The sequence below is a fragment of the Phalacrocorax carbo genome, chromosome 27, assembly GCF_963921805.1.
Source record: "Phalacrocorax carbo chromosome 27, bPhaCar2.1, whole genome shotgun sequence".
Lineage (NCBI taxonomy): Eukaryota > Metazoa > Chordata > Aves > Suliformes > Phalacrocoracidae > Phalacrocorax > Phalacrocorax carbo.
Window position 1 is genome coordinate 3,049,479 of NC_087539.1, and position 24,278 is coordinate 3,073,756.

A 24,278-nucleotide genomic window follows, 5' to 3' on the forward strand; every position below is an offset into this window, starting at 1 on the left:
TCCCTCCCGGCCCCCTCCAGCATCCTCCCCCCGGCCCCCTCCAGCATCCTCCCCCCGGCCCCCTCCAGCATCCTCCCCCCGGCCCCCTCCAGCATCATCCTCTGGCCCCCTCCAGCATCCTCCCCCTGGCCCCCTCCAGCATCCTCCCCCCGGCCCCCTCCAGCATCATCCTCTGGCCCCCTCCAGCATCCTCCCCCTGGCCCCCTCCAGCATCCTCCCCCCGGCCCCCTCCAGCATCATCCTCTGGCCCCCTCCAGCATCCTCCCCCCGGCCCCCTCCAGCATCCTCCCCCCGGCCCCCTCCAGCATCATCCTCTGGCCCCCTCCAGCATCCTCCCCCTGGCCCCCTCCAGCATCATCCTCCCGGCCCCCTCCAGCATCCTCCCCCTGACCCCCTCCAGCATCATCCTCCCGGCCCCCGCCAGCATCCTCCCCCCGGCCCCCTCCAGCATCCTCCCCCAACCTCCTCTAGCACCCCCCCAGCATCAGCCCTGATCACCCTCCAGCATCAACCCCCAGCAGCACCCTGATCCACCTCTAACATCACTCCCAGCTCCCGCCCCCAGCATCACCCCCTGATCCCCTCCAGCAGCAACCCCCAGCACCACCCTGATCCCCCTGCAGCAGCACCCCCTGATCCCCCCCAGCACCCCTCCTGGCCTCCAGCATCCTCCCACCTCCCTGCCCCCCCCAGGCTGCAGCACCCCCACACTCCAGCTCAGGGCAAACCCAGCCCTCTGCTCCGCCAAAGACCCCATCGCCCCAGCAGGAAACGGTCAGAAATGGGGGGCAGAATGGATGGTTCCCCCTCAGACAGGCATTTTACAGAAGTCCTGGCAAACACCTGAAATGCTGCTGTGCCCCGACTGGTTGAGGGCTCTGGAGAGGCTCAGACACCCCAATTTTGTGTCCTCTACAACCCCAAAACCCTTTAATATTTTCAGGAGAACCCAAGCTCAAAATCCCCCTTCAACCACTCACTCAGGGGACCAGCAGCAAGGCCCGCCCCGCCGCTGCGATCGCCCCCAGGTGCCTGTTTATCCCCGAGAAAGGCCTTTGGCAAAAATCTTAAATGAAAAGTAAATTCCCTTCCCAAAACCACTGGCCCGAGATATCACTGTCAGCTAAAACTCTTCTAAAAACAGTTCTTGAAAATTATTGAATTGCATGAAAACGTACATCCTTTGCTCCAGTTTCAGCCTCCTTGAGCTCATGTCCAAACGCAATGGGATCAAGAAACATTTCCTTTCCATTAATGGGAGACGAAAACAGGGGGTCAGTTATTAATTAACAGAGCTGCTAACGATTTCCCATCCTTGCTGGTGGCACAGATGGGTTCCTGCTGCAGGTGGGGGGGGGCATGATCCCCTTCGCCCTTATTTCCGATGATAATTCCTGAAACAATCAAGAGACTGGGGACAACCGCAGCAGTCAGAGCTTTGCCTTTGAGAAGTATTGTTCTCGCTGCAGAAAATTTACATTTTTCATCACTCTCCCATTAAACCTCCTCCTCCTGCCCCATGGGATCCCCGTTTCTCTCGACTCCTCTGAAAACATGGCCCCAAAAGAGTCCGATATTGGAGTCTGGGGACGTTCGCCCACGGTTGGGTGCGCAGAGCTCGTGCGTGTGTGCACGTGCGCGCGCGCATTGCGGGGACACCCACGCTCCCCCCAGCGCCGGGGCAGCCCCTCCTCCCTCGCCATATCCCAGGCTCCTTAATCAGAAAACTCAACAACTGAACGTTTTCCACCCAAATCTGGTTTTCAGCTGCATTTTCGCTGGCTTGGTTTTCGTCAGGAGCATTATTGCCGGCTCCAGCTTTTTCAAGCCTCGGTTTGAAAACAAGAGCCGAGGGAGGAGGCACGTATTCCTGTGTTTGCCCGCCGCATACGCCCGGCAGTGAGAATTAAAGCAGGTTTAATCCAGTCTTGATTTTCCAATTTCTCCTTACGGGAAACTGCCCTCACCCGGCTCCTGCCTTTTCCGAAACGACACCCACCGGTGAGTCGAACCTGGGCAAAAAACAATAACGTGCCACCCACGCTCTGCAGTTAAGACAGGCACCCTATACTTAAGGTTATTTAGGAAGCAGAGGCACATTCACGCCAATGGAAAGTGCTGGATTAAAAAAGAAGCTCCTGTGTCATTGTGGACCATCTGGCTGGGAAAGGGGTGACTAATTGCACGGTACAAGGCGACATCTAAAAATATAATGAAGCACGTTGAGAAAGGCCAAGCAGTGAAGTTGGTTTGTTGAACTTCTCAACCATTCCGAGTCACCAGGGATGGAGCACGAGGCCAAAATTTCATCCCCAAACACGCCCAGTGTGGTTTTTCCACAGCGTTTTGGGCAATACGGCGCCTCATACAGCGCAGCTGCCTCGGCACAGCCACTCGTGGCAAACAGCGCTGCGCCACGGTTGCTTTGACTCTTGAGAAAAGCCATCTGTGCTTGCGATTTTTAAATTAAATTTACCGGATGTGCTCTCGTAGCAAGAAGAACCGGGCTGGTTTTCTTCCTTCCGGCAAATTCTGGATGGCTGTTACAATTTTATACCACATAAATTTATGGGTTTTCTTGCTCCCGCTCGCTTTCTGATCTGGCGTTTCCAGTAACTCAGCGTGCTGGGGAACAGTATTTTCTTCCAGGCCCTATAGAAGAGCACAAAAGACTATAAAATCATCCCACCACCAAATTAATTTGAGGAGCCACAGGAGGAAACTTGGGGCAGGAGATGCCAGTGCAAAAGCTGCACCGTGACGCTGAGAAAACCCACTCTGACCTTCAGTGAAATAAAGGTCCCGATTCTGCCCAGGGCAGAAAGCAGCTCCAATAGCCACGCGAATGGAGAAACCAAGCTCAAAAGAGCTCTAAAGAAAGAAATTATAGGATTTGCCTTGGAAAACCATTCTCGGAGAAACGGCTTCGCCCCCCGCGAAGCCCGGGATAGCCAGGGACCACAGCGCTGTCAGCCCGGCGCCCTGCCCCGTGCACGTCTCCTCCGAAAGGACAAGATCCTCGGGACACACAGATGGTTGTCATCAGCTCTGCCACAGCCACTGCGAATTCATAAATACGGCTCCATTTCTGGGAAGAGACTTGACTCGTGGCTATTTTCTGTGCTGCTAAAGACGAGGCGTTGGAGCTGGAGGTCACAATTAGTCCCAATCGGTGGAAGTAGCGGAGCATCTGGCTATCGATTTCAAAGCAAGTTGCCTCAAACATGGGACACTAAATCCATTTCAGAAGCAACTTGTAAAACACCAAGGCCTAAGATGAAGATTTAAAAAAAAACAAACAAACAAAGGTCTGTTTGGGGATTTGGAGCTAATCTGTGCTTTGTGCCTCAGTTTCCCCACCTCTGCAGGTGAATTCCTGTGCAAAACACAGGATAACCACTGATGGCGAGAGCTCGGTAACACTCAAACTACAGGTGCTGTTAACGCACGAATAATGCTGGTCGCAGGGGTGACACCCCCCATGCAGTTACTTGCTCCTACCGTTCAGGGCAAGATCAAAACCTTGCCTGAGGGCAAACCACGGCCCAGCGAGGTTCACCCAGGCTCTGGCAAAGAACCAGCCGCAGGACCAGAAGCTGCATCCCCCAGTCACACCCACCCACCCACCACCTCCCAGAGCTTGTTTGTTCAAAAGATATTTTCCCCAAGAGACTAACTAGAAAGACGGGACAATAACACACGTGTCGGGCGCATCCCTGCGCTGGAGGTGCCCCTTTCTGCTCCGCCCCACACTAAACACCACGGGACCCAAGCCGGGAGAGGCGACCCCATGCCGATGGGTGCTGATAAATCTCTTCCCACCTGTGGAGGGATCAATTAAACTCCCATAAACTCACTGAGCTGGAGCTCAGGGGATTATAAGAGGAGGGAGAAGAGCCCTCCATTATGCCCCTCCCGGGAATGCATTTGGAAGGCGCGATCCAGTCCCCATCATCGCGCCACTGAGCCTCTCTCTAAAGGCCAGTTCTGGTTTAGTGACCATGAAACCCTTGCGATTCTCCCCCGCAACCTTCCATGTTCTTGGAAAAAGCCAATGTGACTTTTCAACTATTCATGGAAAATACATTTCTACCCATTTAAAGGTGAATCCTGAAATATTTCCATTTCCCGTTGAGTTACAGCTCCCCTGCTCAGCCCCACACAAGTCCATACCCCAGGACAGAAGCTGCTTCGATATCCACGAAGCTCAACAAGCCAAAACACACCCAGAGCCCTCAACCAGCCCATCAAGCAGTGCTTCAGGGACCGAGTGTGGGAGCACGCTGGATTCCACGGAAGAGGACTGCCACCTGAGCTGGCCCCGGTCAAAGCCAGCGGCAGGATCTCCTGAAGGTCCAGAGCCCGTCACGTTGGCCAAGGTGCAAACATGTGGATTTGTGATTGTGAAGGCAAGTCCTACTTCATATGGGCTAAGATGTGCTTTAAATAGTCCGCTTGGCCCGCCGCGTCCGATGGGAAAATCTCCTGGCAAATGTCGCAAGCCTGAGCGTCCTCGGCGGCAAGGACGGCGCCTTGCCCGAGCGTACCATCCTCCAGCATCCAGCCCGGCGTCCAGGATGTCTGCGAGGAGCGAAGGGGAAAAGCGGTCAGTGGGAACGGCAGAGGCAGCCTCTCTTCTAGCCCCCAGCTGCGTCGCGCCTCCAGCCTGGGGTCTGCCATGCAGAAGCACGGCCTCCGAAAGCAGACACCACGTTTTTGTGCCTGCAGAAAGGCTGGGCTAAGGGCTGCTTCCCTGTGCTGGAGTGTGGGGGAGTTTGAGTCCCCCCTCGCTTCATCCTCACCAAAATCCACTGGAGAATCCTGTCTCCGTATGGCATCCCCCATCACCTAGCACTTATCCTTCAGCAGCTGCAATCACTATCCAAGCCAGAACACGAGAAAAGCGCTTTTGTGAGAAGCAAACTGGAGCGCATTTGTAATTTCCTTTCTGTGCCATTATCATTTAAGTGCTGATAAGGCACATTAGGGCTTTACCAGACAGACACCGCTTCCACATCTTTCTTCTCCTCCTTCTTAAAAGGAAACTAGCTTCTAAATATAGCCCAGGCCGAAAATCAATCACTTTCCCCGTGAATAAGTAGCCATGGCGGTCATGAAAAAAAATTTAAGGGCCTCATTTGGAAGAAGGAATGAAAGGAAATGGGCTTGGCATTATCAGGACCCTCGCCGGTACGGCCAGGGTTTGCGTCGCACCCGTAACACACATGGTGAAGGCTTACCAGGAGGACTGAGGGGCCAGAGTTTAGGATGTCTTTAGAAATCATTCTTTTGCGGGCGTATAAATCAGAGAGAATAAAGGAAATATTTAAAAGCTCATTTAATTTGCAGATTCAAAGGGGGTCCCCCCCGCTGAGACTGAATCGACTGCTTCAAGGGTTCCTCAGTGCCTCAGGAAGGATCACAAGAGGGACTTCTCCCAAAGTGCATCAGGTGCAGCTTGGCAGATCCCAGGGGCTTTTGTCTACCTAATTCCCCTGGGAACCAGAGAATTGGCTGCCTAGAGACATAACCCTAAACCTCCACTCTGCCACAGCTTCCCACATGTTACAGCAGGGCTGATGGAGAGGATGCTGAAGATTCACAGATGCCATTATGCTGGCAGGAGCATGCAAAAGTCACAGACAAAAATCCCCATCAGCCTCACAATTTACCTTCACAGGTCCTCGGATCTCTACTGGCACTTCAGCCTCCGCAGGCAGAGCACCTTCACTGGGAGCATCTTCCCTCCAAAGGGTTTCTGGGGCTTCATAGAGGTCCAGAAGAGTCAGGAAGGAGTCCATGACAATTGGGTGCGGTGCAGCCAGCTCCTGCGGGCTGCAGCAAGCTTTCACTTCTTCCTTGGGGATTTTCACGGTAGGAAGCATCCTACAGGTTTTCAGCCACGTCCCTACATCCACCTTCTCGCTCCTCTCTGCCTTGTTACTGCCAAAAGCTACAGCAAGAGCTGCTCCTCCGGTCCCACCGCCGCAGACGCTGCCGCTGGCGGTGCTTGGCGGGTACTCGCCATCGAAGCCGGGCGCTGTGTCGGCAGCGTGCGGCTGCGCCAGGGGATGAGCAGAGCCCTCCGGGTTGGAGGCAGCGCACGCCGGGGCCTCTGAGCATTTCTGGCGGCTGGCTGGTGGCCCTTCCCCTTCCTCTGTGACCATGTCCTCCGTGCACTGGATCGGCAGCGACACAGGGATATCTTTGAAAGAAAGCAAGCCAGAGCATTCATTCCTGGGACTTTAATGGCATTTCTGTTTTGCCGTCCCATTGCCTCATTCTCCTTTAGTGCTTGCAAAACAATTGGGCGCTACCTCCTTGCTGGCAAAGCTCGCCCGTCCCTATTGCTTGACCACATACAAGGCTGGACCAGCACAGAAAGGGCATCCGAGGACAGCAAGAGAGGGTTGAGAGTCAGAGGAGCATTAGCTACTGTAGGAGACATTGCGACATCGCTGTGTCCCCAAAAGCCGGGCTGATCCCAGTAATGGCTTTGGTTTAGGTCCTGCCTGGAGACGTTTATTTGCAAGCTAGCCGCAGGAAGGACACACAGACGGCGGAGCTGCGGGTAAAGGAGGCGAGCGCAGGGGTGGGGAGCAACATGAGGCTGCTGGTTTCCCAGCACATGGCAGCCATTTGCCCGGGCCAATCCCTCCTGACCACAAAAAACACCCTTTAAGGTCTGGAACAACGTGCAAAACCCTGTGGGAGTGATGTGAGCGCTTGTGGAAGGACAGACAAGTGTATGGACCACGGCGTGGGGACCGGGAGGGAGATTTCTTGGAAGACCAGGCAGGTCGCTGGGGAGGGTGGAAGCACTTCCCCAGGCGGGATCCCGGCTGTGGAGGCTCCGCTGCCACCCCTGCTTCCCAAAACCGCTCTAGGCAATGGGTACCATCTGCCCCACGCTCCCTCCCCTTCTCCCCAGGGGCAAGAGGTGTGAATAAGCAGCAGCACGCCTGCAGCGGCTTAACATGACTCTAAGCAGACACACACACATGTCACTCCACGTTTGATGGAGAAGGCGAAGCCAAAAAAGCCACAACAGCCAGCACGGGTTGCAGAGCACGTTTCTGCCTTAAACCAGCTACACGTTACCCCCCGCTTTCCTCAGCAAACTTCTTGCCGGCATCAGGACAAAGGTTCAAATTCCACTTGCCCGCCTGGATCCGCGGTTTCAGTGCACCCTCCCCGGCCCCGCCGCTTACCGAGGACGGGTCCCTTCCTGGCGGTCAGCTTCTGGAGGAGCTTGCCCTGCTTGACGCACAGGTCCTGCAGCCTGGCGACCTCCTCACAGAGCTGGAGGAATATTTCTTCCATCTCCATCGCACCTAATCAGAAGAAAAGCAAGAGGAGATGACCAGCTGTGTGTTATCCAAAGGCAGCGAGGAGCCGCTGAGGTTACCCTGAGCTGGTGGGATGGGGAGGACTGGGCTCGGTCATGCTGCGGGATCCCTGGAGATCCCACGTGTTCATGTGCGCGGGACTGCAAAGAAAGAAGCACTCCCAGTTCTCTTAAAATTTACACAGAAAAAAACTGAAAAGGGAAGTGATTCTGTCCGGGTCAGGGGATAACTGAACAGCCAAGCTGGGCTTTTCCACCCTCAGCCCACAGCTGCCGCGAGCTCAGCTCCAAACAACCAAAAAGTCCCATTTATTGAAAAATCTACCTGGAAAAATGTTGCATTTCCCATTCACTTAGTACCAAGGGATCTAATTTTTTATGCAGTGGGGTGAGAGCAAACAAACTCCAGACAACAAACCCGAATGGGGAACAACTCCCCTTTCCTGGGATGCTCAGCCCCAGGCTGCCCCCTCTGCTCTCAGAAATACCCCCCAAATGAAAATCCAGCTCATTCCCTCATGGTATGCGTTAACCAAATATTGTTACTACAAAGAAAAACCTCTCTGCATTGTGTTCAACACATTCCTCCTTGCTTTAACAGCTGTATTGTGGATTAGACTTTCCAGTTTCACCATATTGCACCAATTATTACCAGTCTGAAAGATAATAAATAAAACCAAAGCTCGATATAAATCTGCAAGCCATCTGCAAAGTACGTTTTAATGTGAAAGATTCGTGTAATCTCAATTAGCATAAATATGCAAATCGGCTTTGCTTCCTGTCATATTTTCCAGGTTCGCTGCTGCTCAGCGCTGCAAATTTAAGCTCCAGCTCTGTAATCAGGGGCTCGGCTGATCGGTTTGACGGAGCCTCCTCTGACGCGCGGGGCAATGAGGATTCCCCGGTAGGAGCAAAGGGCAGAAATCCCAGCCGGCCAGAAGGAAACGCACCCGGAGCAAGGAAAACTGCAGACAAAATGGTAAGGTTTGCTTCCAGTGCAGGTATTTCTGCACTTCTCACACCACAAACAAGCCATGATGGTAACGGCATCACATTTTCGGCTGTTTGGGTCCCACTGATTCTTAAAAACCAAGGATAAACATTTTGCACCCTCCAAAGCAGCTAACTCCATAGCTAACATATCAAATTAAAAATTAAGAGGATATATTTTGTCTGAGAGTTATATATAACTATGCCAATTAATTATTAAGAAGCGTGTGATTTGAAGCTGTCATTCCCAAGCAAGCCTGTATTGATTTTGTACAATCCCTGCTGGTTTTTTCGGTAGGTAACTGCTTCTTCATTTCCTCCAAATTACTTTTGTGACACTAGGAGGATGGTGCACCAGGAGATTTTAATCTCCTGCGTAACCTCAAAAGCATTTCATGAATGGCAATTCAAGGAAGCAAACCGAGAACACAAAAATCCTGGGGAAATCAGATGCCCAGGGTTTACCGAGTGACTCGGAGGGGCAGGACCTGCCTTCAGCCGTGCTTCTCCCTCAGTGACGGGGAACGGGACTGGTTTAACACAGAGAAAAGCCCGTCCCCCACACCGTCCCCCACGACACAGCCCGGCGCGGACCCCGCGAAGCCAAAAAAGCTCCATTTTCCGCAGAAGCACACTTACTCTGGCGGGGGGCCCTCCTTCTCCCGGCTGGGTGGCCGCGGCGCGACATCGGGCTCGGCGAGTCGCAGCTGAAAAAAGTTCAGCAGCAGCAAACTTTGGGGTAGGGAATTTCCCCTTCAGTTTTTGTGCTCAGAGCGAAACCTCTGCACGGTGGCAAGGCAGGAAACAAAGCAGCAGTGAATTACAGGCAGCCACTGTGCAAACCCAGCGTTTAAATTTAGCTCTGCAAAAAGCACAGGAGACAATTATGAAGGCCACCGGTGGCCTCATGGCGGGTGAGTGTTGGCTCCTCTCTGCGTCGCGCTGCGTGAGGCAGGTGCCTGTTCTCTGACTCAGTTTCCCCTGCCTTTCTCTGGCAACTTGTTAGTGCTTTAACATGGAGGCTGCTGGGTATTTATGCGTCTGCGGTGCCCTGGAGCCCTGCCCAACTTATCCTCTGTAAGGCAGCTAATATTCAAGCTAATATCCCAATAATCCAAATTAATACTCACTCTGCCTCAGGTCAAATCTCCCAAATCCTTCGTACGGTGCAGGAGCCAAGGCAAAATCCTCAGCTGGGTGATTAAAACCCGCCCAGGGCTTGTCCCTCTGGCATCCTGGAGAAGCCGCTGGGGTTTTCCACGTCTCCCTCCTGCGCATCTCGACTGCAGCCTCTCCCGGGGTGCACGGGGGGTTTGGGGGATGCTTGTGCCCTTCCTTGCAAGCCCAGGAATCCCCTGCCGAAGAGCTCGTACCTGTCACATCATCCCTGAAGGGGCTTTGAGCAGCTCTTTCACACCACCAATATCTCACCTGGTTTTTCCGGGGAGTTTTTGTGCTGTTACTAACAGCTGCTCATCCTCAGGCCGAAGCTTCATGAAGATACCACCATCTAGTGTTAAACACGGGTCTTGAGGAGGTGGGAAACGGGGCACTTGCCATTTGGGGCTGCCGCCTTGCTGCACGCCGGGGGGGATCGCAGCCCCGTCCGGGCTTGGGGTGCCGGTGGAGAGCAGCAAGCTGGCGCAATCGGCAGGTCGATGGGAAGATGAAGATTAATAAGGGATGACACAGAGGGATGGGAATAATTAGCAAGTTCCAGCATTGATAGTCTATTTATAGCCACCGGTGTCCTCACAAAAAATATTACCAGTGATTATTGCATCCTGGTAAAACGGAGGGTAAATAAACTCCCAGCTGTGGTGAACCACTGCCCCCGAGCCAGGAAGCTCAGGAGGCTCCGCAGCGCTCATAGAGTAGTTAAAAAATAAGAATAATAACAACAAAGGTGGCACAAACTCAGGGACAAACGTGGGCAGGAAGGGTGCCCGAACCCTGCTGGTGCCTCTCTCCCCAGCAGTCGGGCAGTATAGGACCTATATCTCCTGGCAGCACCCCCAGTTGCAGGCCTTTACTGGTCGCCAGCACACCTGGGGCCACGCCCCTATGGCATCTATATGTCACCCGCGGCTCCTGCCACCTCCAGTGACAGGCCCTTGTAGCCCTTATGGCCTCTATAGGCCCCTGTGACTCCAGCGCCCCCAGCATCAGGCACCCCTAGCCCTTATGGCCTCTATAGACCCTGTGACTCCAGCACCCCCAGCACCAGGCACCCCTAGCCCTTATGGCCTCTACAGGCCCCTGTGGCTCCAGCACCCCCAGCATCAGGCCCCTCTAACCCTTATGGCCTTTACAGGCCCCTGTGGCTCCAGCACCCCCAGCATCAGGCCCCTCTAACCCTTATGGCCTCTATAGGCCCCTGTGGCTCCAGCACCCCCAGCATCAGGCCCCTCTAACCCTTATGGCCTCTACAGGCCCCTGTGGCTCCAGCACCCCCAGCATCAGGCCCCTCTAACCCTTATGGCCTCTATAGGCCCCTGTGGCTCCAGCACCCCCAGCATCAGGCCCCTCTAACCCTTATGGCCTCTATAGGCCCCTGTGGCTTCAGCACCCCCAGCATCAGGCCCCTCTAACCCTTATGGCCTCTATAGGCCCCTGTGGCTCCAGCACCCCCAGCATCAGGCCCCTGTAACCCTTATGGCCTCTACAGGCCCCTGTGGCTCCAGCACCCCCAGCATCAGGCCCCTCTAACCCTTATGGCCTCTATAGGCCCCTGTGGCTCCAGCACCCCCAGCATCAGGCCCCTCTAACCCTTATGGCCTCTATAGGCCCCTGTGGCTTCAGCACCCCCAGCATCAGGCCCCTCTAACCCTTATGGCCTCTATAGGCCCCTGTGGCTTCAGCACCCCCAGCATCAGGCCCCTCTAACCCTTATGGCCTCTATAGGCCCCTGTGGCTCCAGCACCCCCAGCATCAGGCCCCTCTAACCCTTATGGCCTCCATAGGCCCCTGTGGCTCCAGCACCCCCAGCATCAGGCCCCTCTAGCCCTTATGGCCTCTATAGGCCCCTGTGGCTTCAGCACCCCCAGCATCAGGCCCCTCTAACCCTTATGGCCTCTATAGGCCCCTGTGGCTTCAGCACCCCCAGCATCAGGCCCCTCTAACCCTTATGGCCTCCATAGGCCCCTGTGGCTCCAGCACCCCCAGCATCAGGCCCCTCTAGCCCTTATGGCCTCTATAGACCCTGTGGCTTCAGCACCCCCAGCATCAGGCCCCTCTAACCCTTATGGCCTCTATAGGCCCCTGTGGCTCCAGCACCCCCAGCATCAGGCCCCTCTAACCCTTATGGCCTCTATAGGCCCCTGTGGCTCCAGCACCCCCAGCATCAGGCCCCTCTAACCCTTATGGCCTCTATAGGCCCCTGTGGCTCCAGCACCCCCAGCATCAGGCCCCTCTAACCCTTATGGCCTCTATAGGCCCCTGTGGCTCCAGCACCCCCAGCATCAGGCCCCTCTAACCCTTATGGCCTCTATAGGCCCCTGTGGCTCCAGCACCCCCAGCATCAGGCCCCTCTAACCCTTATGGCCTCTATAGGCCCCTGTGGCTCCAGCACCCCCAGCATCAGGCCCCTCTAACCCTTATGGCCTCTATAGGCCCCTGTGGCTCCAGCACCCCCAGCATCAGGCCCCTCTAACCCTTATGGCCTCTATAGGCCCCTGTGGCTTCAGCACCCCCAGCATCAGGGCACTCTAACCCTTATGGCCTCTATAGGCCCCTGTGGCTCCAGCACCCCCAGCATCAGGCCCCTCTAACCCTTATGGCCTCTATAGGCCCCTGTGGCTCCAGCACCCCCAGCATCAGGCCCCTCTAGCCCTTATGGCCTCTACAGGCCCCTGTGGCTCCAGCACCCCCAGCATCAGGCCCCTCTAACCCTTATGGCCTCTATAGGCCCCTGTGGCTCCAGCACCCCCAGCATCAGGCCCCTCTAACCCTTATGGCCTCTATAGGCCCCTGTGGCTCCAGCACCCCCAGCATCAGGCCCCTCTAGCCCTTATGGCCTCTACAGGCCCCTGTGGCTCCAGCACCCCCAGCATCAGGCCCCTCTAACCCTTATGGCCTCTACAGGCCCCTGTGGCTCCAGCACCCCCAGCATCAGGCCCCTCTAACCCTTATGGCCTCTATAGGCCCCTGTGGCTCCAGCACCCCCAGCATCAGGCCCCTCTAACCCTTATGGCCTCTATAGGCCCCTGTGGCTCCAGCACCCCCAGCATCAGGCCCCTCTAACCCTTATGGCCTCTATAGGCCCCTGTGGCTCCAGCACCCCCAGCATCAGGCCCCTCTAGCCCCTACGGCCTCTATAGGCCCCTGTGGCTCCAGCACCCCCAGCATCAGGCCCCTCTAACCCTTATGGCCTCTATAGGCCCCTGTGGCTCCAGCACCCCCAGCATCAGGCCCCTCTAACCCTTATGGCCTCTATAGGCCCCTGTGGCTCCAGCACCCCCAGCATCAGGGCACTCTAACCCTTATGGCCTCTATAGGCCCCTGTGGCTCCAGCACCCCCAGCATCAGGCCCCTCTAACCCTTATGGCCTCTACAGGCCCCTGTGGCTTCAGCACCCCCAGCATCAGGCCCCTCTAGCCCCTATGGCCTCTATAGGCCCCTGTGGCTCCAGCACCCCCAGCATCAGGCCCCTCTAACCCTTATGGCCTCTATAGGCCCCTGTGGCTCCAGCACCCCCAGCATCAGGCCCCTCTAACCCTTATGGCCTCTATAGGCCCCTGTGGCTCCAGCACCCCCAGCATCAGGCCCCTCTAACCCTTATGGCCTCTACAGGCTCCTGTGGCTCCAGCACCCCTAGTGCCAGCCCTTGCGGCCCCTGTAGGTCCCTGCCACCCCCCGCGTCCCCGGCATCAGGCCGCTATAGCCCCCATAGCCCCCACAGCCCCTGCCACTCCCGGCACCCCCGTGCTCAGCCCAACGGCCCCCGCAGACCCCTCCCCGCCGGCACCGCGCTGTCGGGGAGGCCGGCCCGGGCCCAGCGGGCGGCGTTAGGACCGCGGTGGCGCCGCCCCATGCACCTGTGCCTCGGGGCCGGCACGCGGGCCCCGCCCCGCCCCGCCCCGCCCCGCCCCGCCGGGACGGCACCTGCGGCCCCGCGCCCGCCGCCGCCGCCGCGGAGCCGGGTGAGCGGGGGGGGGGGGACGGCGAGGGAGGGGCGAACCGGGGCGGGCAGCGGGCGGGGGGGCACCGCCGGGGGCGGGGGGTACCTGGGCCGGGGGGGGGGGAGGCGCTGCCGGGGGCGGGCGGGGCCAGCCGGCTGCTCTGGTCCCGGTCCCGGTCCCGGTCCCGGTCCCGGTCCCGGTCCCGGTCCCGGTCCCGCCGCAGGGCCGGTGCACTGGGCGTACCCCTGCGGACTGGGGAAGGGACCAGTCTGAAGTCCCCCGAGGAAGGGGTGGCCGGTCCGTGGCCCCCGCCTCCCGGTGAAAGAGTGTCCTGGGGAGACACTCCCCCGGCGAAGGGGGAGCTGGGGGGGTCCCGGTGCGGAGCCCCCCCGCTGAAGGCGGAGTCGGGGGTTCCCAGTGCGGACCCCCCCCTCCATTGCGGCTGACGGGGGAGCCGGGGGGTCCGGTGCGGAGCCCCGTCCGGGGGTGCGGGTGTGGAGCCCCCACGGGTCCACGGAGGGAGTCCCCCCGGGGGAAAGGGGAGCCGGGGGGTCCCGGTGCGGAGCTCCCCCCCCCACCCCCCGGGGGAGGTGCGGGCGGGAGGGGTCCCAGTGCGGGAAGGGGGGACTTGGGTGTCCCGGGACGAAGCCCCTGCAGGGGGAAGGGTCTGGGGTCGCGGGATGGAGCCCCTCTAGGGAACGGGGTCCCGGGAGGGAGCCCCCCGGGGCTGTACGGCGCTGTGCACCGTGGTGGGTGGGATCCTGCCCCCTTTTACCCCCACAGGGCACCCCAGCACCCATCCCCGTGGGGCAGAGCTGCCACACAGCCCTTCTCCGGGGCTCCCGGCCCCCCATCACCGGGAGCGGGTCCGGCACCCCGAGAGCTCGTCCCAGCTGGGGTGAGGCCAGCGGCTCGACGGCGGGAGCCCCATGGACCCCCCTTCAGGCCGAGCAGCGCCTACTTTCTCCTTGCACCCCCTGCCTTCACCCCTTCTTAAAACCAGAGCCCGGCCCCGATGCTCCAGCACGAGGACCCTAATCTCACTGGCCACACCAACCATTTTTCGGCCCCACCAGTAACGACCCCGGCTTTTAGCCCGTCCCAGCGGGCGGCGGGGTCGCGGGGTGGTGCAGGATTGCACCCCGCTGTTGGCTTTTTGCAATCCCAACAGCTTCCGATATCGCAATCACGGCTGCGGCGCGCTGCCACGTGGAGCGCGTGGCCACGTCGACCGCAGCCGCCCTGTTTGCTTGTGGCATTGTGTCGGTGTTGATTTATTTTATTTTCCCTTTCCCTCCCCCCGCCCTCTACCAGGGGGGCATCTCTCGATTTCCACCTCTCTCCCTGCGATTCCTCCCTCCCGTGCCATGGGGGATGCTCCAGCTGCCACCAAATTCCCACCAAAACCCCTTTTCCCCTCTTCCAAACCCGACAGGCTCCACCGGCTAATTTTGGCGTTGGTTTTCCCGGGTACAAGGCGCGCCCCATCCCGACGTGGGATTTTCGGGATGGGCTGGATGGGACGGAGCAGCATCAACCCGTGGGTTTGCAGGGTTGCTAGCGGATAAGCACAAGTGTGCCAGGAGCTCAGGCCACAGCTTGTTGCAAAATTCACCCCAACACTTTTTTGGGGAGGATTTTCGGGGGGTTTATTTTGCTTGTTCACCCATTTTGGGATTGGACTGGGGAGGGGGGCTGGGGTTGGACCCCCCTCAGGAGCTGCAGTGCCGCTGTGGTGCACAAACCTTGCCCACTCCCCGAGTGCCGCCCTGGGGTTTATTAGCATCGCACAGCTAGCGAGTGTGCTTCGTTAGCGTGGTCACAGCAACGTGGCAGGAAAAAGACCCTGGGAGAGATGGGGAGATAGTGAAAATGGTGTTTTCCTCCCCAAAACGGGTTGCTTCTTGGCCGCTCGCCTCCTTGCACAGCAGTGGCTTGCACTGTGCAACGAAAGCATTGGGGCTTAGAGGCACAAGTGAGGTGGGACCATCTTTGCTCAGATACGAGCAGAAAATGAGGTGGATTTATCCTTTTTCCCACATTTTTGCCCTTTTCCCCCCCCCTCCGTGGGGCCAGGTGCCGCCCTGTCCTGCCACGACTCGCGGACGGGCGCCCTTGGCAGTGAAGCGTGGTCCGGCCGCTGGCTTTGATCCCCGCGGCGCTGAAAGCGGTGACCCCGGGGACCGCCTTGTCCCTCCTCCTTATGAGCCAAAGCTTCCTCGCCCTTGAAGTTGCTGGCAGGTGCCCTTCTCTGCTCCGGGGCCACACCATTTCCAAGGCAATAAAAAGAAAAGGGGGAAAAAAAAAAAAAAAAAAAGAAATAAAAGAGGCGGGGGGAGACCTGAAGTGGAGGAGGAGGAGGAGATGCTGGTGAATGGCTCCCACGGAGCTTGTCCATGCTCCGGCAGCAGCGGCTCACAAAGAGCAGCCGCGGGAGGTTTGCTCGTGGTGGGAAAGCTCGGCCGGTCGCGGCGCTTTCACCGGGTCCCGGCAGAGGCTTTGGAGCCGGTGCTGAGCTCTCGGCAGCCGCCGCACCGGGCAGGGCGCCGGACACCGAATCTGCTCTGATACAGCCGAAACCGAAGTGCCGCGGGGTCTTGCGCGTGTTTTCCTTCCGAGCGATGCTGCAGGCAGGAAAAATAGCTGGAAAAAGGCTTTTTCCATGTGGCCAAAAATATTTTGGCAAATTTTGCCGCTTTATTTTAGCTTCATTAGGCTGCTGCCGGCGTGCGCGAGGGGCTGCAGGGGGGCTGCTGCAGCGGCTGGCTTGGCCGTGGGAGAAACTGCTGGGGATGTCCCATGCTGCTTGTGGCTGGACCCAGCACAGCTCACAGCATCTTTTGAACGTCACTTTTTCCTCTTGCTTTATTTTCTGTGTGGATTTATGGGCCGGGGGGGGAAGAGGATTGCAGGGGTCTTACTTGCTCCGTAGCAGGGAATGACCTTTGAATTAGTATATAATTAATATTATATTAATATCAAGGGGATACACCTGAAGTGCATCCAGTCCATTAATTAACCTGCAGGTGTTTCTCCTTCTCCCCAGGTTAATGGAACAGAGCAGATCATCATGAAGCACCCTGAGACCCCACAACCCTGAAACACCCATTGCCGCAGGCAGGACCCTCCGGAAACCACACAGGGGAAAAAAATGAGGCTCTTGCGGAGACGCTACAGCCCCTTGAAGGTGGCTTTGGCTGGCACCATCTTTGTCATCTTCCTCTTCATCCTGCAGAAGGACGTGGGGAACAAGGACCCGAGCGAGGAGCCCTGGTTGAAGAACATTGTCCAGGGGAAGGACCAAGTCCTCGACCTGATGCTGGGGGCGGTCAACAACATCCGAGACTCGATGCCGAAGCTGCAGATCGGAGCTCCGGTTCGGCAGGAGGAACCGCCGCCCAGCGCTCGCTCCTGCCTGCCCGGCGTCTACACGGCGGCGGAGCTTCGGCCGCTGATGGAGAGACCCCCCCAGGACCCCGCCAGCCCCGGAGCCGACGGTAAAGCCTTCAAGAAGGATCAATGGACGCCGGAGGAGACGAAGGAGAAGGAGCAAGGTTACGAGAAGCATTGCTTCAACGCCTTCGCCAGCGACCGCATCTCCCTCCAGCGAGCGCTGGGACCCGACAGCCGCCCACCGGAGTAAGAGCCGTTGCCCAAAGAGCCCCGCGGCTCCGCTTGCTCCCTCGATGGGGAAATTTAAGGGGAGATAAAAGCAGATTCGGGATGGGATGTCACCGAGCATTGGCAGGGGATTGAACGGAGGAAGGGCTGAGAAAAACACTTCCCCCCAACCACCCACCCCCCTTAATTTTTACCCCCTTGAGGTTGGTTTTTAACAGCGATGGGCAAAAGCCAGCAGCGGCTCTTTGTGTCTCCACATACCTGCTCGCGGACGGGTGGCTCCGGCATCTCCCCCTCCTTTCCCTCCCCTCCTTTTATTTCAGCCCGCTCCAGTAATCGGACTTTTTCTTTTCTTAGCCGAGTGGAACAGCCTCAGACCCCGCTGGGGCGGGGGGGCGAAGGAAGTGGCGTAAACTCGAGAGATTTCCTTGCCTACCCTCCAGCCATGAGCTGCCAGATTAAAGCATGGCCCCCCCCCCCCCCCCAGCCCCTGCCAGCTTGGGGAGGGTGGGCTGGGGAAAGCGTGGGGGATATTTTGGGGTGGGAAAAAAAGGCATGAATAGGAGGTAGAAACCCAGCCCTGGTGTGGAAACTGCTGCCCCCCGCGCCAGCAGGCGATTATCCATGCTTAGCAGGTGCAGCGGTGACACTGGGGGGGACACGGGGGCCGGGCGGGAGGCAGGAATGTGTTTCACCCGACTGGCAGTGGGGGGAGAGGTAGAAATCAATTGAAATCAAAGCGGCGACGAGCTGAGAGCCATCGGGGCTGGGAGCCGCTCTCCTGCTGTGGGGTTTGGGGGGATGAGGGGTGTTTTGTTTCTGTCCTTCCCCGCCCAGCCCTGTCTTGCTTAGGCCGCTGCTTTTCTCTCTCGGAGGTGCATCGACCAGAGGTTCAAGCGGTGCCCCCCCCTGCCCACCACCAGCGTCATCATCGTCTTCCATAACGAAGCTTGGTCAACGCTGCTGCGGACGGTGTACAGCGTCCTGCACACCTCCCCGGCCCTCCTGCTGAAGGAGATCATCTTGGTGGACGATGCCAGCACTGATGGTGGGATGCGGGGGCCGCGGTGGGATGCGGGGGCCGGTGGGATGCGGGGGCCGGTGGGATGCAGGGGGAAGCCGAGCATCTTTCCGTCCACGGGAGCAGCGGTTCTGAGCCACTTGGAGGAGAAGTGGCTCATGCCGAGTCTCCGAGCAGCCCAGGATGCACCTGACAGTTCTTCCACTTGTTTTTGCGTCTGCCCGGGAGCGCTGGCGGGGTTTTTCCTTTCTCCGGCACCGCTGTTAACCCAGCCCTGGAGAAAAACTGGGCGTTCCTCCCGCATCCTGCAAACACCTCAACCACCGGCTGGCTTGGCCGCCAGGCTGCAATCCTCATTAGCTACACCCAGAGCAAATTAATGATGTGGTTCAGAGTCGGGGCGCTGGAGAGGAGCGGACTTTGCCATCGCCCCAGAGATAAACACTCCCTTTCTGCCCACGGCGCCTGCACGGGCTCCCAGGGAACCACCTCAGGGCGGTGCAGGGGTTTATTGCCTGTGAGCTTGGCTCCCGCTGCCGTGGGGACATGGGTGAGATGGTGTCTGGACCAGCTTCTGGCTTGGCTGCATCTGCCAAGGAAGGAGGGAAATCCCAGTTTCCCAGGGTGACACCTTGTCTGCTGTCCCTTCCCTCGGTGACAGCTCCTCTGCTCGGTCCCGGCGACGCTTTAGCCACCGGGCATGAGGCCTTCTCACCCCATGGTTCCCTTAATCCCTCTCTGGTGGAGGATTAGATGGGGCGGGGTGGCCGGCTGCTTTGCAAAACCCGCTTTCTTTAGCCAAAAAACCTTCTTGGATTTTGGGGGAAAGGAGGCTCTGTGTCTCCCTGAGCCCGCAGCCGGACCCGAACCCGGGTGCAGGGTCTGAGCGGGTGCTCCTACGTGGGGCAGGGGTGGGATGGGGGCAGCAGGGTGAGCTGCTGGGGCACAGGAACCGGCATCTCCCCTCTCTAGACGGCACCGGTTGCTCTTTTTTCCCTGCCCCAGACTACCTGAAGGACGAGCTGGATCGCTACGTGGAGCAGCTCCAGATCGTGCGAGTCGTGCGGCAGAAGGAGAGGAAAGGGCTGATCACGGCGCGGCTGCTGGGGGCCAGCGTGGCCAGCGGGGAGGTCCTGACCTTCCTGGATGCCCACTGTGAGTACCCACCACCTCCCGGGGGTCCCCGGGGTGCTGGGCGGGGGGGGGCGGTGAAGTTGTCCCGACTCAGTGGCCAACCCTTCCCTGTGTCCCAGGCGAGTGTTTTCACGGCTGGCTGGAGCCCCTCTTATCCCGCATCGCCGAAGAGCCCACGGCCGTTGTAAGCCCCGATATCGCCACCATCGATCTCAACACCTTCGAGTTCTCCAAGCCCAGCCAGAACGGCAAACAGCACAGCCGGGGCAACTTCGACTGGAGCCTGACGTTCGGCTGGGAGGTTGTCCCGCCCCGGGAGAGGCAGCGGAGGAAGGATGAGACCTTCCCCATCAAGTAAGCCATCACAGGGGGGCGGATCTTTATCCACTTCAGAGCTGGTGTGATGGTAGCAAAGGTTGGATGAGCCCTGGGAGCGCCGTGTCTGGACCCAAAGGCTGCAAAATGAACCAGCTGAGTGTGTGAGGTTGCTGCAGGGTGCTTAAGGAGGCATGGCCGGGGGGGCAAAGAGCTGGGTGCCCTGTGCTGGGAAACCGCCCCTTCCTCCAGGTGGTTTCGCTCTTTTTCCAAAAAATCTGAGGTTTTCCCTGTTGATTTTGGTGCCTCTGGGCGGGCGATGCCATCCCTTCCCAGTAGAACTTCCCCTGTGGGGTGCTTGGCTTGCGGGATCTCAGAGGATGCCCAGGCACGGTCAGAGCTGTGGGGCCAGCAGAGGAGAAGCCTCCGCTGCGGTTTGGCAAGCATGGAGCCATAAAGGAACTTCTGCAAAAACACCTTTAATTGCCTCCAGCCACCTCTCCGCTCCTGCAAAGTCTCTCATTAAGGGTTTAATCGCTGACTTGTATCTTCTTGCTTGTGGATACCCAGCTAACGTGGGCACAGGGTGGGCACCTGTGCTGGCACAGCAGCAAGAATATGTCACCTGTGGATTAGATTGCACCAAAACCCCTATTTTTACCTGCTTTTTTTTATGCAGAGAAACCCTCAATGGGTTTTCCTGCTGCACTTCTCTGTCGGTGCCCCACGGTAAGCCGGGTGCTCCCACCGGGAGATACCGGACACCCTGCCTGGCCCTGTCTGCATCCTGTCCCCTGGCCGGCGGCAGGGCTGGCTTTGTGCGGGGGTCACCCGGGAGACGTCCCCGTCCCAATAAAGGTCCCTTTTACCGCGAGCCGGCGGTTTGGCTCCCGGCGGCGTCTCATCTCCGCTCGGCAGGAACGCAGCAGCTCAGCGAATCCCTTTTTTTTTTATTATTTTTCCTGAATAAAAGCAAGTTTCTGTTCCAGCCTCTTCTAAAGATCAGATGGAAAAGATTAGAGAAGCCAGAGGAGTGAATGGGGCGCCGGCCACTGAGCTCTAATCTCCCCCCTTCTTTTCGGCCGTAGGTTTTCAGTAACAATATCCTCCTTTTGCTTTGAGTGGAGAGCTTGTGGCGAGGCCCCTCGGTGTCACGCTGCCACCACCGCCTCCGTCCCCTCCTGGCAGCTGGGTCTGGCCCCTGCACCAAAGCCACCACATCTGGGGCACAGCGGGATGGGGCAGGGAGGTGGGGGGCCACAGCTGCAAAGTGCTCACTGTGACAACCATGATGTCCCCAAAACTCAGGCTTCTGCTTTTTTATTTTTAATTTAACCCTATTTTTCACCCCCCCTTCTCCCTCCCTGTAGGTCCCCGACCTTCGCTGGTGGCCTCTTTGCCATCTCCAGGTCCTACTTCGAGCACATCGGCTCCTACGACGATCAGATGGAGATCTGGGGGGGCGAGAACGTGGAAATGTCCTTCAGGGTAAGGATGGGACGGTGCCATCTTCAAAGGGCATCTTCAGGGATGCTCCTTGTTGGGGGGCACGGCGGGGTTGGACCCCCCACGTCTCAGGAGTTGCCTCCCCGTAGGTCTGGCAGTGCGGGGGGCAAGTCGAGATCATCCCTTGCTCCGTTGTGGGTCACGTCTTCCGCTCCAAGAGCCCCCACACCTTCCCCAAGGGCACCCAGGTCATCTCCAGGAACCAGGTCCGCCTGGCCGAGGTCTGGATGGACGAGTACAAGGAGATCTTCTACAGGAGGAACCAGCAAGCTGCGCAGATGGCCAGAGAGGTACCGGGCGCACCGGCAGGCTCCTAGTTCTCCCAAGGGTTGCTGATCCTTCTGGGAGCTCAAGCCTGAGCAGAGGGAGGAGGTGGGCTCAGCCTGGAGGTGGGAAAGCAAATGCGAGTGGAAAGATGTAGCCCAAAAGCTATTTAAATTTTTTTTTCTATTTGGCCATAACATTTTCCAGTAGAAAAAACATCAATTTCTTTAAATTTTTAATTTTTTTTTTGTTTTTTACAACACCAAAAGGTTGTGTTGTGATGCCAAAATGTCCCAGCCCTCCTGGTGAGCGGCCAGAGCCTGCGGGTACCTGCCAGGGACCAGGGGTGTCTTGCAAGGCCCCGCAACCAGTCCCGGTGCTGGGCAGGCCGTGACAGACGATGACAAAGCCGGGGGGACCCCTCAGCTCTGAGCCCCAGCTCGGGGGGGTGTTTTTTCTTGTTTTTCCCTTGCTGGCTTCGGAGGTTAGGTTAATTTTCTCACGTGACTTTGTCGATAGAAGACGTATGGTGACATTACAGACCGGCGCAAGCTGAGGGAGCAGCTCCACTGCAAGAACTTCACCTGGTACCTCCAGACCATCTACCCGGAGATGTTCGTTCCCGACCTGACTCCGACTTTTTACGGAGCGGTAAGTACAGGGGTGCCCAGAGCATCCCGCTGGGCTCCGTCCTTGGCTAGAAATAGTCCCCAAAAGGTTGGGTTTGGGGGTTTTTGTGTTTAACCCAGCATGCTGGAGGGTTTTGGTGCAGCCGTGTCCGTCACCACGTCTGTCACCGGCTGGCGGGGCCGGTTCGGGCTCTGGCTGACAGCAAAAGAGCTGGAATCTGGCAGAGCTGGTTTGGGGCGAGTTACAGGGTGGGGGACCTGCAGGGACGTGGCATTGGGTTAAATTGGGCAAAAGAGCCGAAAGCTGCCACGAGCACATTGGCACGCGCAGGGCGGACTTGAAAAACCGAGCAGGATGCGGCGTGCTGGCTCCATCCCGAGGGTGGGGCTGCCAAAAGAAGCCCCTTTTTTCCAAGACGGGTGTTGGGGTCTGAGTCCAACCCTCCTCGGCCAAGGCAATGTGAAAGCAGCCGTTGCATGCGGTGAGGGCCAGGCGCTGGCTCCCGGCCGGGTTTTAATTCACCTTTGTTTCCTGAAACCTCATCCCGGGCAGCTCCCGCCTTCGACTCAGTGGGTCGGAGGCATTGGTGTGGGCGTTCCTTACGTCCTGGAAAGGACAAGGGACCCGGACACAGTGCCTAGTACCGGGATTGTGTTTGTACAGCAATAATTAAGTGCCCCGCAAAGCCCAAACCCGAGGCGGGTCCCTACCCCGGCAGCTCAGAGCATAGCTCACCCCCCTGCCCCTTTTTTTTGCCTCCCTGCAGATAAAAAATGAAGGCACCAAGAGCTGCCTGGACGTCGGTGAGAACAACCACGGTGGGAAACCGCTCATCATGTACCCCTGCCATGGCATGGGGGGCAACCAGGTGGGCATCCCTCAACCCCCGGCGTTTCTCCCTCCCACAGTCCCCCCTGTTTTTCCCCTGGGGGTTACTTTCTCGGGGCGCAGCAGCATGATGTCCCCTCTCTGGTCTCACCCCCCCCAGTATTTTGAGTACACGAGCCAGCGGGAGCTGCGGCACAACATCGGGAAGGAGCTGTGCCTGCGGGCGGGCTCGGGCTTGGCCGAGCTGGGTGACTGCCAGTACAGAGGGAAGCCTGGCCGGGTGCCGGCCAGCGAGGAGTGGGACCTGGTGCAGGTGAGGAGACGCATCTCCATCCCGGGAATCACCCGAGGGGATGGCGGCATCATCCCCACCATCATGATGCTTCTCTGCCGCTTCTCAGTCACATCCTTTCTGCATCCCACCGGTATTGCTGAGCTGGTGCCGTCTTTATTTTTTGGCAGGACCGGCTGATTAAAAACCCGGCCTCCGGTACGTGCTTGACGGCACGAGGGAAGCACCCGGCGATGGTTCCCTGCAACCCAGCAGACGCCCACCAGCTCTGGTCCTTCACCTAGGCGGGGAGCAGAGCGGCCTGAGCCCCTGGCCGTCCCCAACCGTGCTCAGGATACCAGAATCCAAAAAAAACTTCCCTTTTTTATTTTTAATTTAAGAAGCAAAAGCCTTAAATATGCTGCATTTCACGGTTGCCTTGAACCCAGTCCCGTGCCTTTGGAGCAGGGAGGCCCGGAGAGCCGAGCTCGGCCGGCGGTACCCCACAGAGCCCAAAACCCGGAGGCGTGGAGGTGCCTGAGGATGCTCTACGGTGCCTGGCTGCTGCTCGTCCTTCCCCTCCCGGCTCCAGCCAGAGACTCTTAAATCCACATCAGGCATTTAAAAAACAAGGACGTGTCGCCCGGTGTGTGAAAGCTGGGTGGGAAACTCCTTCCAGCGAGGAGGAGGATGGTGACTGGCCATGCGGCTCCTCCTGCGGGAGGGTGGGTCGTGGTTTGTCGTGACCCTGTGTGGGCGAGGGAATCCCCCCAAGTGCTGCCAGGATCTGGCCCTCGCCCGCCATGGCACTGCAAGCATCGTGCATCGCTGCTGCGGGGATGGGAGTGCTGCCTGCCTTAGAGATATCGGGCTTGATTTTGGGCGGGGGGGGTGTTAGATTATTTTTTATTATTATTATTATTATTATATGATGATTCCTGGGCGCAATTCTGCTCGTCCTCGTGCTGATCTGGAGGAGGGGTTTTCCCCAGATGGCACAGCTCGAGCGTGCCGCGGCATCCTCCCAGAGAGGCTCTCGCCAGCGCCCGGGTGCAAGATCTCCTCCCTCCCTCCCCTGGTTTTCTTCAAGCCCAACTACTGTAGCTGCCAATTCCGTTGCCACCCCATTGATGGTGGGGAGGAAAAACCCTCCTGGAAGTGGCGTGGGGGTGGGAGAACCTGTCTTTGGATACACAACCTCAAATAAAGAGATGATTTATTTTACTGACA

General features: G+C 58.1%; 2 protein-coding genes across 3 annotated transcripts; one reads left to right on the forward strand and one right to left on the reverse strand.

Moving 5' to 3' along the window:
• Positions 1 to 3,652: 3,652 nt before the first annotated feature.
• LOC135317837 (uncharacterized) lies at positions 3,653 to 10,013 on the reverse strand. Its single transcript, XM_064474323.1, has 5 exons — positions 9,469 to 10,013; positions 8,978 to 9,200; positions 7,212 to 7,334; positions 5,673 to 6,205; positions 3,653 to 4,581 (listed from the first exon to the last, which is right to left on the reverse strand). The coding sequence occupies exons 2-5, from the start codon at positions 9,024 to 9,026 to the stop codon at positions 4,417 to 4,419; spliced, it is 870 nt and encodes a 289-aa protein (XP_064330393.1). The 5' UTR covers positions 9,027 to 9,200; positions 9,469 to 10,013; the 3' UTR covers positions 3,653 to 4,416.
• Positions 8,203 to 24,278, forward strand: GALNT6 (polypeptide N-acetylgalactosaminyltransferase 6). Of its 2 annotated transcripts, none has more exons than XM_064474322.1 (11): positions 8,203 to 8,327; positions 16,505 to 17,097; positions 17,955 to 18,127; positions 19,106 to 19,255; positions 19,354 to 19,588; positions 20,920 to 21,037; positions 21,145 to 21,345; positions 21,839 to 21,970; positions 22,716 to 22,817; positions 22,938 to 23,090; positions 23,240 to 24,278. In XM_064474322.1, exons 2-11 carry the CDS (start codon positions 16,610 to 16,612, stop codon positions 23,351 to 23,353), a joined length of 1,866 nt encoding a protein of 621 aa, XP_064330392.1. In that variant the 5' UTR covers positions 8,203 to 8,327; positions 16,505 to 16,609; the 3' UTR covers positions 23,354 to 24,278. The 2 variants fall into 2 exon arrangements, with proteins under 2 accessions (XP_064330392.1, XP_064330390.1); XM_064474320.1 differs by lacking the exon at positions 8,203 to 8,327 and adding an exon at positions 13,415 to 13,479.